The sequence below is a fragment of the Octopus bimaculoides genome, chromosome 7, assembly GCF_046866305.1.
Source record: "Octopus bimaculoides isolate indiv1 chromosome 7, ASM4686630v1, whole genome shotgun sequence".
Taxonomy (NCBI): domain Eukaryota; kingdom Metazoa; phylum Mollusca; class Cephalopoda; order Octopoda; family Octopodidae; genus Octopus; species Octopus bimaculoides.
In genome coordinates this window covers 62237050-62252243 of record NC_142934.1, presented here as the reverse complement: position 1 = coordinate 62252243, position 15194 = coordinate 62237050, and the positions used below count along the sequence as shown (strand labels likewise).

The following is a 15194-nucleotide window of genomic DNA, read 5'->3' as shown; positions in this document are numbered from 1 at the left end:
ATTGTAAAGAAGGTTACCTTGGAGCGACTTCTTGTAACCTTTAATTGTATCGCCGAGAATTTGGGCTTTGCTCAGTTCCACACAAACTCAGCTCTTAGATTTTAAATAAAATCAGAATCCAAGGAGACTGGTTGTAGTTTGTGTCGGCAAGACTTGCACTATTTGTAAAAGGCGACAGAAAGATTATTGTTATGATTGACTAAAGCCCTTGAACGTGGTGTCAAAGTAAGGTCGTAGTGTAATTACGAAAACCAGTGAAAGGATAATTTGAAATACCTAGTATCTCGTACAATCTAATTCAAAGCAATCTCAAGTAGGCATTCATCTGGAACTTGATGTTTGTTGACCATGTAAATGTTTGCCTGTTGAGCATGGCCTCTTTGTCTATCGTGTAAACAAAGCATTATTAAAAAGAGCTGATGTTGACATAGATTTAGATAGATTGGTAGACAGACAGACAATCAGACGATAGATAGATAGAGAGAAACAGAGAGAGGTTTATTGAAAGTTCTTACAAAGTAAACAAATTTATTGTACTACATAGTTTTCATGTACCTAATGTTGCTACCGCTGTTAACTAATATACATGTGATCGATTTTCAGCAGATCATAATTAAATGACACCCACGGTCGAAGTTAGTCGGTGCAAGTCTCACTTGAAATTAGTTTTATGCCAAATCCTATGCATTCGTTTTCTATCAATCAGTATACATTTTCTTTTCAATTTTCATGCACGAAACATTGCTAAATCGCTTCTGAAATGGTCAGTGTTACAGAATACCTATGGATTATTATATAAGGTACTAAGGGCAGAGGGGTAATGAATGTAAGGAAAGGAAATAAGTCAACTGCTGGATATGAACACCTTTGTGATACTAACTTATGTTCCTTTATACTCTGAGATTAACTTTACTCTGTACGGCACTGATAAAATAAGTACGAATCAAGTAATGGGGATCGATTCAAGTAACTATATTCTTTAACTACAAAATTATGGGCTTGTATCAAAATCAATATATTATGTAGTGTTAGCAATGTGAAAACAGTGTTACTGTTACTGTTACTGCTTCTGTTTTTGCTGTTGCAGGTAATGTTATGAATTCATCGTTGCCATGGAATCCTTCATGGTATTACAATTGTGAATGTAATGAGTTAATAGTGGGATGGACTGTTGCTCATGAGTCAACACACACACACGCCAGCACAGATGAGGACCAAGAATTTGATACAATGGATGAGAAAAGCTATTGGCAATTCTGATCTCAGACAGACTAAATACTGTAGAAGGGTTCGTGTACCGTTTCGAAGCTCAACACCGCAAGTTATCGAAGCACTAATTATCAAAAAAGTATTCGCGTTGCTAGGCATAATGTTTCATATTACTATAGGATGGGAAAATGGTGAGGAGGTGACACTCCTAATTTTCTCCACCATTTAGTAATATCATAACACCCATTTTCCCATTAGTGTTAAACGGAGTAGAGTGTGATGTTTTGCATTGAATTTACTGACCAAATGAAATGGAATAGATTCAACTGAATATTTGAAACCGCATAGTAATTTCGAGACTCAGAAAATTTACCTTCTCCTCAAGAGCCTTCGCCACAGTTCACTTAAAATATTGGTTTCAAATTTTGGCACAAGGCCAGCAATTTTACAGAATGGGTAAGTCGATTACATTGACTGCAGTACTCAAATGGTACTTATTTTATCGACCCAGAAGGATGAAATGCAAAGTCGGCCTCGTCGGAATTTGAACTCAGAACGTAAAGGCTGACGAAATGCCACTAAGTACTTTTCCCAACGTTCTAACAATTCTGCCGGCTCGCCGCCTTAACTTCATTTAAAATATTACCTTTCATTATTAATGGTTTTGATAAGGCAGCGAGCTGGCAGAAGTATCAGTTTTGTACTGAGGTCAATGTAATCGACTAGCACCTCTCCACAAAATATCAGGCCTTGTGTCTATAGTAGAAATGACTATTAATGGTTTTGGCTGGGGCCGCGAACCGGTAGAACCGTTAGCAAGCCGGACAAAGTGCTTAGAGGCATTTCTTCTGAGATCGTCGACTTTACTTTTCATCCTTTTTTGGTGGAGGGGGGGGGTGTCGTTAATAAAGTAAATACCAGCCGAGCACTGGGATCTATGTAATTGACTAATCCCCTCCCCACAAATTTAAGGGGTTGTGCTTACAGAAAGAAAAGAATATTGGTTCCGGCTCTTTAGTTCTGATTTCAAATTCTGCCGCGGTCATCTTTGCCTTTCACCTCCACAAGATCGATAAAATAAAGTACCAGTCTGATGTCGTGGAGATGATGTAATCGATTAATATCCTCTCGTCAAAATTACTGGCCTTGTGTTGAAATCAGATGCAATTATTATTTAGAAGCGAAAGGTGATGAAGTGGCAGAATCGTTAGAGCGTCGAACAAAATGCAGTGCTATATTCTTTTCGAACCTTTTACGTTCTAAAGTCAAATACCATCAGTGTCAACATTGCCTTTCATCTCGCCAGTGTCAATAAAATAAAGTACTGAAATATTGGAATCTCAACTTAACCCCTACCTAAACTAGAAACAATTATTCAGTTATTATTTAAATGTAAGCTTAATCCACGTGGAGAGATAAAATCAGATGAATCAATCTCGATATCTGTATTATAGTATCAAGTTGAGCAAAAAGTAAGTAACATTTTGAGCCATGAAGAATTTGTACCGAATTTTTGCAGAGCTTTGAATTTTTTTAAAAACATTTTCTTGAAATTGTCTGATAATACAGACACAGACTTGCCCAAATGCATCAATAAATTAACATTGATATTTTTTACACCGTTATTACAATCATCTGAAATGGAACTGTCAAAGCGCAATATTCGAGCAATTTTGCTATTCAACTTCAAGAAAGGATGTAAAGCAGCTGAAACTGCTCGCGATATCAAGGAAACGTTTGGTGACGAAATGACCAGTGAGTTGCCAGCTCGAAAATGGTTTAAGCGATTTAGCAGTGGAGACCTGAGCCTTAAAGATCGTGAGCGTAGCGGACGCCCATCTGTCGTCGATGACGGTCAATTAGAGACCGTTATTGATAAAGATCCACGTAAAACCACTTGAGAACAGACAAAAGAACTTGAAATTAGCCAGAAAATTGCCTGCAACCATTTGAATGCGATCGGATAATCAAAAACACTCGACTAATGGGTACCATACGATTTGAATGAAAATCAGAAAATGTGCAAATATGAAATTTGTTGGTCGCTTCTTCTCCGTAATCAGACCGATCCATTTCTCAACCGTATTGTAACTTGCGATGAAAAGTGGATTCTGTACAATAATAAGAAACGGTCTTCGTAGTGATAGGACCAAAATGAAGCACCGAAAACCTTCCCTAAACCCGAGCTCTTCAAGACTGTTTGGTAACGTACTGCTGGACTCATCCACTATCAATTCTTAAAATCCAGAAAAACCATTACCGCAGAAACATATTGCCATGAAATTGCCAAAATGAACGAAAAATTGCTACTCTTCCGTCCCAGACTGGTCAACAGAAGAGGGTCAATCATTCTTCATGACAATGCTCGACCATATGTTTCACTAATGACGTTCCAGAAGTTGAGGGAACTTGGCTACGAAGTTCTTCCCCACTCAACTTATTCCCCAGAGTAAAGGCGCAATGGCCCAGTGGTTAGAGCAGCGGACTCCCGGTCATAGGATCGCGGATTTGATTCCCCCCACCGGGTGTTGTGAGTGTTTATTGAGCGAAAACACACAAAGCTCCACGAAGCTCCGGTAGGGGACGTGGCAAACCCTGCTGTACTCTTTCACCACAACTTTCTTTCACTCTTTCTTCCTGTTTTTCTTGTACCTGTATTTCAAAGGGTCAGCCTTGTCACACCCTGTGTCACGCTGAATCTCCCTAGAACTACGTTAATGGTACACATGTCTGTGGAATGCTCAGCCACTTGCACGTTAATTTCACGAACAGGCTGTTCCGTTGATTGGATCAACTGGAACCCTCGTCGTCATAACCGACGGAGTGCCGTAGTAATTCTCCAGACCTTTCTCCTACCGACTATCACTTTTTTCAAGCACCTTGATGGTTTCTCGCGAGAGAAGGAGTTCAAAAATCAAACCGATGCTGAAAGTGCGTCCAAAGAGTTAGTCAGCTCCAGAACTCCAGATTTTTATGTTAACGGAATAAACAAACTTGTAACTCGTTGGCAAAAATGTGTTGAGTGTAATGGTCTTTACTTTGATGAATAACATTTCCGCATTGTTGAAATATATTGTGATGATTTTCATGTTTTAAAACGTTGCTTACTTTTCACTCAACTGATATGTTGTTAAATAGCATTTGTCGCATTGACGACAGATGAAACTGAAACAAAACAGGGGAAGTAGCTGAATACACTTAATAAAGCGCTTTGCCAATCTCACCGCTTCCGCCACTCATATCTGTAGTGGCTGAACAAGTAGTTCTTACTATTGGTAGAAATTTCACTACTCTAATAACAGTTTATAAAGTATAAATAAACAATGTGAAAACTTACCTTAATAGGGATACAAACCACTACAAGAATGAGGTCAGCTGATGTTAAACTTAAAATGAAATATATTGTTGGTGCTTTTGATTTCACCCAAAAAATAAGACCGCAAATAGTTGTCATATTACCTGCCAGTGAGAAGAGATAAATAATAAAATTTACATATGGTTGATATAATCAGTATGTGTTGGTGGAAATAATTTTAAAAATTTATATGATGAAGTAATATGCTAATTAAGTTATATGATAAGTTCCGTTAAGCTGGCACATTCCTAATTGTGTGAAGTTATAAATTTATATTTTGGCTTAAGAAATGTGTCATTATTCAGTTTTAGTTTTAAATTTCTTGCCAACAGAGAAAGAACCGGTTTCATTGGAATTTCAACATTAACAGGATATGTATGTATGTATGTATGTGTGTGTGTGTGTGTGTGTGTGTGTGTGTGTGTGTGTACAGATTTGTATGTTTAGTTTTAAGTTTGTATTCCCATGCATGCAGTTGCATTTCTAGACATGCTCATATATACTTAAACGATAAATTTCTGGTAAGCTTTACAAATTTTTACAGTTTCAGTGATGTCTCGAATCTGTAGTCTTCGAATCAGCTTTCTCCTTTCTGGTTTTGAAAAGCCTAATTTCTCAAGATTGGTATTTGGGTAATGCGTTACATATTCCAGTGCTCCAATAACTACAGGTGTAAACCTGAACTTGTTATCAGGATAGACTAATTGCAGATTCCTCAATAATTCAGCGTAGGTATTTTCTTTTTCCCTGATCTGTAGCTTTATGTTAACATCCGCTTGGCAGCTTATTTCCACAACTGTACATAGTTTCTCTTCTCTATCCCAAATTACTATGTCAGGTCTATTATGTCTACATTTTATAGCTGTTTTCAGTAGGACATTTCACCAGCACTCCTTTTTATTATGAGTGGCTATGGCTTCTATCATACTGTGGGTTCTTATTTCTTTGGTCCCGAGGTTATCCTTCTGACGGATCTCATAATACAGTGTCCTAGCTACAACATCATGCCTCATAGATAGATAATACAGTGACAACTGCTTTATGATACCTTCGGTGTTAACTCCACAAAGTCTGTATCGGTTATCTCATTTTGCTGTTATCCCTGCGCCTCTGTCTATGTATGTATGCATGCATGCATGTATGTATGTGTGCTTGTATGTATGTATGCATGCTTGTATGCATACTTGTATGTATGCATGCTCGTATGCATACTTGTATGTATGCATGCTCGTATGCATACTTGTATGTATGCATGCTCGTATGCATGCTTGTATGTATGTATGTATGTATGTATGTATGTATGTATGTATGTTTCTTTGGGATTTAAGTTTTTTACCTTTTCAGAATTCAAGCCGGTCAACAAAGTTGGAAGGCTTTTTTCTTCAAATCAAGACAGTTCTTTGGACTTGTGGTTTTCTGGATTATTTGATGTATGCATGTGTGCGTGCGTGCACGCATGCACTCGTATAGTGAGTGTACATGATATGTTGGTATGTACTTCATGGTATGTACTTCATGGTATGTACTTCATGGTATGTACTTCATGGTATGTTGGTGTGTACTTCATTACTGTTTATGAACTTTCCAACATAAGGCGATGTCTTAAAGCCATGCTATTTACGACGCACGTTTTTATCAAAGAAAAACAACTGAAACTTCGAAACGAAGATATAATAAAATAAAAAAAATATTTATGAAAATAATAATAATAATAATAAATATATATATAAATCAATCTAGAACATACCTATGAAGCCAATCAACAGCAGGAAAGAGTATGAGCACATGACAAGAAGAAATTGTACGATGTTATGTGGAGCTAATGGATTCTCATATTCCTCTTTTAGTTTCTTTATATGATCCATATCCGGTTTTACCATATTACAGGCTCCGTAGCATTTGCAAACTACTTCCTTTAAATACTCAACTGAATACTTATACTCAAAATTCCAGTTGCTATATTCTTCTGCGATCTTACACATCTCAGACAAGGGTACGGTTTGTGAGGTACTGTTTTCTTCCGTAGTAACCATCTCTGATTTTGAATTTACAATGACGTGCGATGATAAAGGAGTTCTACTTTTGTTGCTGACGTTGTCGTCTGTCAAATTCCACGAGGAAATCTCATAGTCGGTCCAAGTTGAATTAAGAAAAATTATTGTTTTTATGCCATTATTTAATACTGCAAAACAAGAAGAAAAAATACAAAGAAGATTTAGCATTTAATTCTACATTGACTGACCTACATTGATTATTAATAAAAGAACGGATATATCTACAAACTCAGATCTTGCGTGATTAAATTATCATCCCAACACCTAGTTTTAGCTTGTTCAAACCCTCCAATGAATTGGACAATTTTTCAGCATAAATTACAAAAGAAATATAAATTATAATTCAGTTGAGTCACAGTTACCAACTCATTGGACACCTCTAAAACTCATATATAACCAAGACCATGTGATTCTGACTCAGTGTTTGCTCAAAAGTCATGAAGGATAGCTGCGTCTTCTTGTAAACCCCACAAATGTAAGTAAACTGGTATTTTTACCTAGTGTAAGCAAAATTTTTATTTATCCACACTGAATATTAAGCATATTGTATATTGAATTCTTTAAAAATTTACTCAATATTTTAGTATAAATTTTACTCAATATTTACTCAAAAATTTACTCAATATTTTGGTATAAATTATACCAGTATTTTGGTATAAATAAAAAATTTAAAAAAAAATAGTTTTACTTTATCATCCGTAACTGAAGGGGTTAACATCTTTCAATTATGTCTCAGAAACTGCTTTAATCTTTATCCAGTTCAAGTTGCCAACGGTCACAGAGAAAAGATGTTGCTTAGAATATTACGCTACCAAAATATGGAATGCGTTTCAAATTAAATCATTATTAAATCTTGAGCTTCAATACCGTTTCTTTTCACTAAGCAAGAAAATGGATGAGACAAACCTTTGCAACAAACCTTTGCAACAAACCTTTGCAACAAACCTTTGCAACAAACCTTTACGAAACATTGAATATAATCTTACGACTGCATGTTTGATAATTCTATAAATATACCACTGACCAAATTTATCAAAGTAGTAAGATCTGCTTTTGGCACTTGTGTTTGCATCATATGCTGTCATCATGATACAAGAGATCGTAGTAAATAGCTTACGATAGTGCCCATACTCTCCTGAGTGAAATAGTTTTCTCACAAAAGATACAGTTCAATGGTATATGATAAGTGGGCATTTATTTATAGTTGAGGAATGTTTCAATACTTAATTGCATTTCTTCTGACTCTCTATTTTCTGAGCTTAAACCCTACCGAGAAAACTTTGCCTTTCATCGTTTTGGGTTCAGTAAAATAGGAACCGGCTCAGGAGCGAGGGGAGGGGCGATGTGATTGCAAGTCTTGTGCCAAAATTCGAAACAATTATTATTATTATTATTATTATTATTATTATTATTATTAATTAATTAATTAATTAATTAATTAATTTATTTATTTATTAAGGAGGCGAGCTGGCAGAATCGTTAGCAGGTCGGACGAAATGCTTAGCGGTATTTCGTCCGTGTGAACATTCCGAGTTCAAATTCCGCCGAGGTTGACTTTGCCTTTCATCCTTCAGGGTCGATAAATTAAGTACCAGTTGTTTACTGGGGTCGATGTAATCGACTAGCCTCTTCCCCCTAAATTTTAGGCTTTGTACCTATAATAGAAAGGATTATTATTATCATTTGTGTCTAGATCTATCGGCTGCGTGTTCAGAGGTGTGTTAAATTTTCTTTAAATTTGTTGTTTTACCTTTTGTTTTTCCAAACTTTGTTGAACTGTTGTCTTTGTAACGAAGCTCGCCACAACCAGGGCTTGGTGGGGTGACAAAAAATTCGCCCGCAAATTTTGAGTTTTAATAACTGAAAATTTCATCTTTTTAAAAAGAAATCTAAACAAAATTTACAATATGGCCACGGAAATCGTGGGTGTTGAAAATTATTGTAACCGCGCTTTCGAAATTTCTTTCCCTCCGCTATCAAATATGGTTGAGACAGAGAGGAAAAATAGCAGTAGCAGCAGCAGCACTAACAACAACAACAACAACAACAACGACAACAACACCATGAACACCGACGGTGGCATGGAGGAGGGAGCGGAGGAGAACACTAACACTGCTACCACCACTGCCATCACGTGGACCAACCAGAGTAACAAAAAAAAAAAAACGCAGGAAAGTGAAGAGAAAGAAAAAAGAATTCTTTCACGTCAAACACCTGCATATTTCACCACCACCGTCACCACCACAAAGAAGGAAGAAAAAAAATATTAAAGCAACAACGTCGTTCGCTTCTTCTAAGCAAACATACAGTGGATTCGCTGAAATGTGTCGCAGAACAGAAGTGAAATTGTCAGAAACCAACTTGGCTAGAGCGAAGATGCATCTAACAAGAACTGGCCGGACAGTCAACCTGAACACATCAGAAGAGGTGCAGGAAGAGATACGGCGGAGAACAATAATATACAGATGTATGTCATTGAAAACATGCAAGATAGAAAGAGTCACGCAAGCTCTGGTCGAAAAATGCCTGAGGCATGTATAGAACGTAAAATCGTATATCGCACGTGTTAAAAGCTTTGGCATAGTAGAAGAGGTTTTCAACCGAATAACTGGCCAAAGAAAATGCCACGACAATCCTTAAGACCGAAGAATTACATAGGATATATGCATATATATATATATATATATATAAACAAAAGTAAATGAGTATATGCATATATACGTACAGGTATGTGCATACCGACATCCACCTGTATGTATAGGTGCATATCTGGGTACAGGACATTGCAAACAAACGTAGACGAGAACACACGAGCCACATAGAGAACATTCTACTTCATCAGCTACCCACGTTTTAACACCGGCGTTTCGACGAGCTTATATATATATATATATATATATATATATATATATATATATATATATATATATATATATATATATATATGTATGTATGTATGTATGTATGTATGTATGTATGTATGTATGTGTGACTGTTTGTGTCCCTACCATCGGTAGTTCGGATGAATGGTTACCTATCGGAACTATTCAATATCATGCGCACGGTCCATCAAGGGTGTCCTCTCTCGTCTCTCCTGTGTGTGATGGCCCTGGAAACTGGAGGCGTTGAGAGGTATCCCGCGCGAACTAATACGAGTCATAGTGTCGAACACCAGGCATACAGACCTGGTCGGCACTGCTCTAAAAGAATACGAGGCGGTGACAGAGGAAGTCAGTGGGCCTGCAACTGGGCACCTGGAGAGGCAGGTCCATGCCTGTTAAATAGCTCGGGGTCTGGTTCGGTCCAGATCTCCAGGTGGAGAAGAACTAGGACGAGGTGGCGAGCTGGGTGGCCAATCTCATCCAGAAATGAACTGAGAGAAAGCTATCCTTGAAAGGTCGGATGGAGGTGGCGAATGCTTACATCGCATCCGTCATCTACTGACCCGATTTCTCTGGTCGGAAAGTGTGTCAGCTGCTGAAATTCATCAGAGGCTTTTAGCACAATACGGGAACAGCACTACCACGTAGAAGTGTGTATGAGTGGGTCGAGAAGTTTAAAAGTAGGGGGACAAGCGTGACGCACGAAGAGGGAGAAGGACGCCCGTCGACCTCCACCACTGACGGGAAGATTCAGCAAGCTCGAGAGATGGTAATGGTCAACCGGCGAGTTATGATCAGTGAGGTAGCTGAATCTTCTCGTCAGTGGTGGAGGTTAACAGGCGTCCTGCTTCCTCTTCGTGCGTCATGTTGTCCGGCCACTTTTAAGCTTCTCGATCCACTCATACTCACTTCTATGCGGTAGTGCATTGTCCCCATATTGCGCTAAAAGCCTCTGATGAATTTCAGCACCTGACACACCTCCCGACCAGAGAAATCGGGTCAGTGCTCTTTGTCCTTCTTTGGTGCACATTGCTAGTGGAGCGACCATGCTTGCACTATAAAGCCAGAAAGAAAAATGGCGTGATCAGGCTCAAACTTGGATCACGTGACCACAATAATACCAACTATAAGCACACATGCGCAGAAGGCAGTGTGACAAGAATAAAGGTATGTTATGGGGCAAAAGTGCAGATAAGTTTTGACTTTCCCTCGTACAATGGTTATATCTGGTGTATTATTTTCTAATTTCTTGTCCGTTTGAATAGGCAAGTCCCTTCGACTCCAATATTCTTTCGACTCGATGATTGTATCAAGTGTTTCCATCTTCAAATCCCCATTTCTGGCACAGTTTCCAGTGTATTACATTTACAACCCGGTCGTGCCTCCATTTCTTATATTCTTCCTGTGCCAACTTGGAACATTTTGCCACAATGTGTGCCACTGTCTCGCTCCAAGTTCCACAGGCTCGCTCCACGTTCCACAGGCTCGCTCTAAGTTCCACTATTTTTCTGAGACATTCTCTCCATATATATTTTTTCACAAGTTATTTGTTTTTATCGCTTCATCTTGGGCTGCTACAATTAAGCTCTCTGTTTCTTTATTTAATTGCTCATTTCTTAAACAAGCCCAGGAATTTGTTCCACATGCGTCTTCAGTGGCTTTCTAAAACTGGCCATGCAGAGGTTTCTCTCTGATCTGTCTGACGTACTCTCTTTGTATTTCATTCTTGTCCTTTTCTCCAATTACGTGCTTCACTACATGTTCTTTACTGTCTTTACTAGATTTTCTGCGCTGCTCTGTAAATACTCTACTAACTTTTTCTTTTCATCTGTACACATTCTTCCACTGCTATTAAGCCTCTTCCACCCTGGTCTCTCTTCAAGTACAGCCGATTAGTATCAGCTTTCGGATGGTGGGCTCCATACAGCAACAACTTCTTAGTTTTTTTGTCAAGATTCTTTATATCGTTTCTGGTCCAGTCTATAATTCCAACTCCATATCTTATTAAGAGTGCTTGAATTTTTTGCTTTAATAAGATTTTTAGAATTCAACTTTGACTGCATTAATTTTCTGACTCTCCTTGCGTACTCCCTACTGGTAATTTGTTTCATTTCTTCATTTTTTAATCTCGTCTGTTTCCAGTATTCTCAAGTTCTGATGTCACTGTCCTTTCTCAACCGCTCTTATTGTTTGCCCATTAGGCATTTCAATTTGCTGGCTTCTTTCAAATCTTCCTCGTTTCATTTTGAATATAGCGTACTTTTCTATCTCAAATTCCATACCTACGTCATTTGAGAAAATGTTTCAAGCTGTTTCTTATTTTTCGCATAAATCTTTATATTATTCATGAAAAGATGATTTATCTGACCATATCTTTTTCCCAAATCGTAAGCAATTTTAACTTTGACCCGATCAGCGGAACAGCCTGCTCGTGAAATTAAAGTGCATATGGGTGAGCATGTACCCTTAACGTAGTTCTCAAGGAGATACAGCGTGACACAGAATGTAACAAGGCTGACCTTTTGAAATATAGGTACTACTCATTTTTGCCAGATGAGTGGATTGGGGCAACGTGAAATAAAGTGTCTTGCACGAGGACACAACGCGTCGCCGGGAATCGAACTTACGACCTTGCGTTCGTGAGCTAAATATCCTAACCACTAAGCCACACGCCTTCGCCCTCTATACTAAACACAGTATCCAAATCAAAGTGAATCATCAGAATCTAAAGGAGAAAGTGATGGTCTGTATCGGTAAATAGTAAACAGAAAAAGTAAATAAGAACTAAGAGGAATAGAAATTAGAATTTTCCTCTTAACGGCAAAATAACTTATTTCAGCTTGCTCACTTTTTATAATACATATATATATATACGGATGAAAACTCGAGAGATAAAATATCAATCATAACTGATGCAAACTACATTATCGGTAGTAATTATTCTATTAAGGCTGTAAACATCGTGTTATCGTATTTCCATCTATTGAAATACAATTTATTGTTTTTGTATTTATAACGAGTATTTCATTGTATCCCAAGTTGCCATAACAAGCATAAAACACGCGAGGATTTGACAGTAAAGACAGCAGAAATACAAAATATCAGTACTAGTATATAGTGACATATGTAGAATAACAATACCTTATAAAACAAACAGCATAACATGACACTGCAAACACTGTAATTTTCATATTATAATAATATCACCGTACACGCACAGTACAATGTTGTAATACAGTACAATGAAACATATCGCCTTACATTCGGGTTGTATAAAAGCATTGAACAACTGTTCTGTGGGAAGTATATATTCTTGAAGAATTTAATAACCCAGGTTCGAACACAAATTTAACATGTTCCAAGCGTTGCAAAATAAATAGCCTAGCCTGTTTGAACGGGTAGACGATGTATGCTCTGCTCTGACAAGATCCCGGGTAGATCTCCTCTATGCTCAGAGACGCAGTGTCAATGTACCACAGATTCAAAGCATTCTCACGATTTTCACTGTCTGGTAAGAATAGTTTGCCAAGTTGGTGATTATTAAACTACCGACTTAGAATACGCAGTATGTATCCATGTCACCGGCCTGTGTACTAAGCATGTTCCTTAAGTCTCAAATCTAAATAAATACTATGAGGTAGTACAATTGAATGCTGTATGCAGCAAGTGTGCTGTATAAATTTCTTGCTCGCCGTATTGGATTCGAATCAGATCTGAGTTGTTTACGATACACATAAAATGGTATCTCTTTGACCCAACAGGTATCATTTTTTTTTCTACACATATACATGTACGTACGTACATACACAAAAGGTATCACTCTGTAGGATCTTGTTTGGCCTTGCCTGCCTGAAATTTGAAACCGAATCTAGAAATTATCTCTAATCATACGACCTGTTGTCCTGTCAGAAGGGAACGCTGATTAATGCGTTTTCCGTTTGACCCAGGACCTTGGTATACCATAGAAAGTTTAGGTAAACAAAGTGCGACCTACATTAATTTAGCCATTGTTATAACGGTATATCCATCTTCCTAGCTAGTCTGCAGAATTATAAATACTAGCATTTTGTAAAGAAAAAGGAATGTGTGAGAGCGACCGACAAAGAGTAGGGTAATTGGCACAGAATTACTGTCTCGACAGAACGTGATAGAAGGACAGTTATGGAATCCACCAGCGATACAGTTGTCTCTTACTTTCTCACTCACTCACTTTTGTTTCAACATCACTTGATCTATTTAGATACTGCTGCTAGAACGACAGGGAATATGGGAAAACATAAGTCCAACGCTATCTACCTTTTACAAAGAAAATATAACTCTCGTTACCTCGTATGTTTTCCGACTGTTTTTATGCACACCTGCCCGTCGTGGTTTGGCTTTTATTATATGTAATGGTGAAATAAATATGTTATCTACAACTTCGGCCACTGTCTTTCTTTATTGGATTCAGCATCAACATCATCATCTTCGCCTTCCAAAATAGAACGCATCCATTACAACTCTCTCTCATTGAAAAACTCATTATATTTCATAAAAAAAAAAGAAGTTAAGGTGGCGAGCTAGCAGAATCGTTAGCACGCCGGGCAAAATGCCAAGTGGCATTCTGCCTGTTATTATGTTGTAGGTTCAAATGTAGCCGAGGTCAACTTTGTCTTCCATCCTTTCAGGGTCGCTAAAATAAGTGCCAGTAGAGGACTGTGGTCGATGAAATCTACTAACACAGTTTCATAAGATGTCATCCATATGCTACATAAGGTCGTACTAATGAACACTCCTTAAATATTGACTCGATGTAAAATTTTGTCTTCTTTTCGTCTCTTGTACGCTTATTATAACAGGCTCTGATCTTTTCAGCTTAGTAATTCTACTTACATCCATACATAGGCCCCTCTCTCACTTTTTCGTTGTCTTTGTGTCTATTAGGCTCTCTCCACCCCTCTCTCTCTGTCATGTTATTTTTTAAACCTGTATTCAAAATCTGTAGAGGCGCAATGGCCCAGTGGTTTGGGCAGCGGACTCGCGGTCATAAGATCGCGGTTTCGATTCCCAGACCGGGCGTTGTGAGTGTTTATTGAGCGAAAACACCTAAAGCTCCACGAGGCTCCGGCAGGGGATGGTGGCAAACCCTGCTGTACTCTTTTACCACAACTTTCTCTCACTCTTACTTCCTGTTTCTGTTGTGCCTGTAATTCAAAGGGTCAGCCTTGTCACACTGTGTCACACTGAATATCCCCGAGAACTACGTTAAGGGTACACGTGTCTGTGGAGTGCTCAGCCATTGATCGGATCAACTGGAACCCTCGACGTCGTAAGTGACGGAGTGCCAACAATTAAAAATCTATTTAGCACCTTATGTAGGGGGTGTTGAAAAGTTCCTGGCTTTGTGTAAAAGAAAATATAGTAGAATTTGTTATTTATGATTTTATTCAATATATTCCCCTCCCAGAATTACACACTTTTTGCAGTGGTCCCTCAGTTTTTCTAAGCCCTGTAAAAGAACACGGAAGGTTGGGTCTACAACCAGGGATTTCACAATACCCTTAAAGCCAGAAACCTTTCAATATTCCCTCGTAGAATAAACAGGAGAAGCATAAGAAGTAACTCACCTGACTGGCTGTATGTGTACTGGTAAGGAAATAACACCATGTAGGTGAACAAGACAACTGATGGGGTGTTAAGTGTGGCATATCTATA

At 38.1% G+C, this 15194-nt stretch overlaps 1 protein-coding gene across 3 annotated transcripts in view; it reads right to left on the bottom strand.

Annotated features, from left to right (window-relative positions):
- Positions 1-15194, bottom strand: part of LOC106874651 (QRFP-like peptide receptor) — a 55366-nt gene that overhangs the window by 25919 nt on the left and 14253 nt on the right. For 2 of the 3 annotated variants that reach the window (XM_052969716.2, XM_089355386.1), the window contains exons 2-4: positions 15107-15189; positions 6312-6746; positions 4547-4668 (exon numbers count right to left, since the gene is read on the bottom strand). In XM_052969716.2, the coding sequence (XP_052825676.2) occupies positions 4547-4668; positions 6312-6746; positions 15107-15189 (640 nt within the window). Of the gene's footprint in view, positions 1-4546; positions 4669-6311; positions 6747-13826; positions 13965-15106; positions 15190-15194 lie in introns of those variants that run through there. The other variant, XM_089355387.1, reaches the window with a different exon arrangement.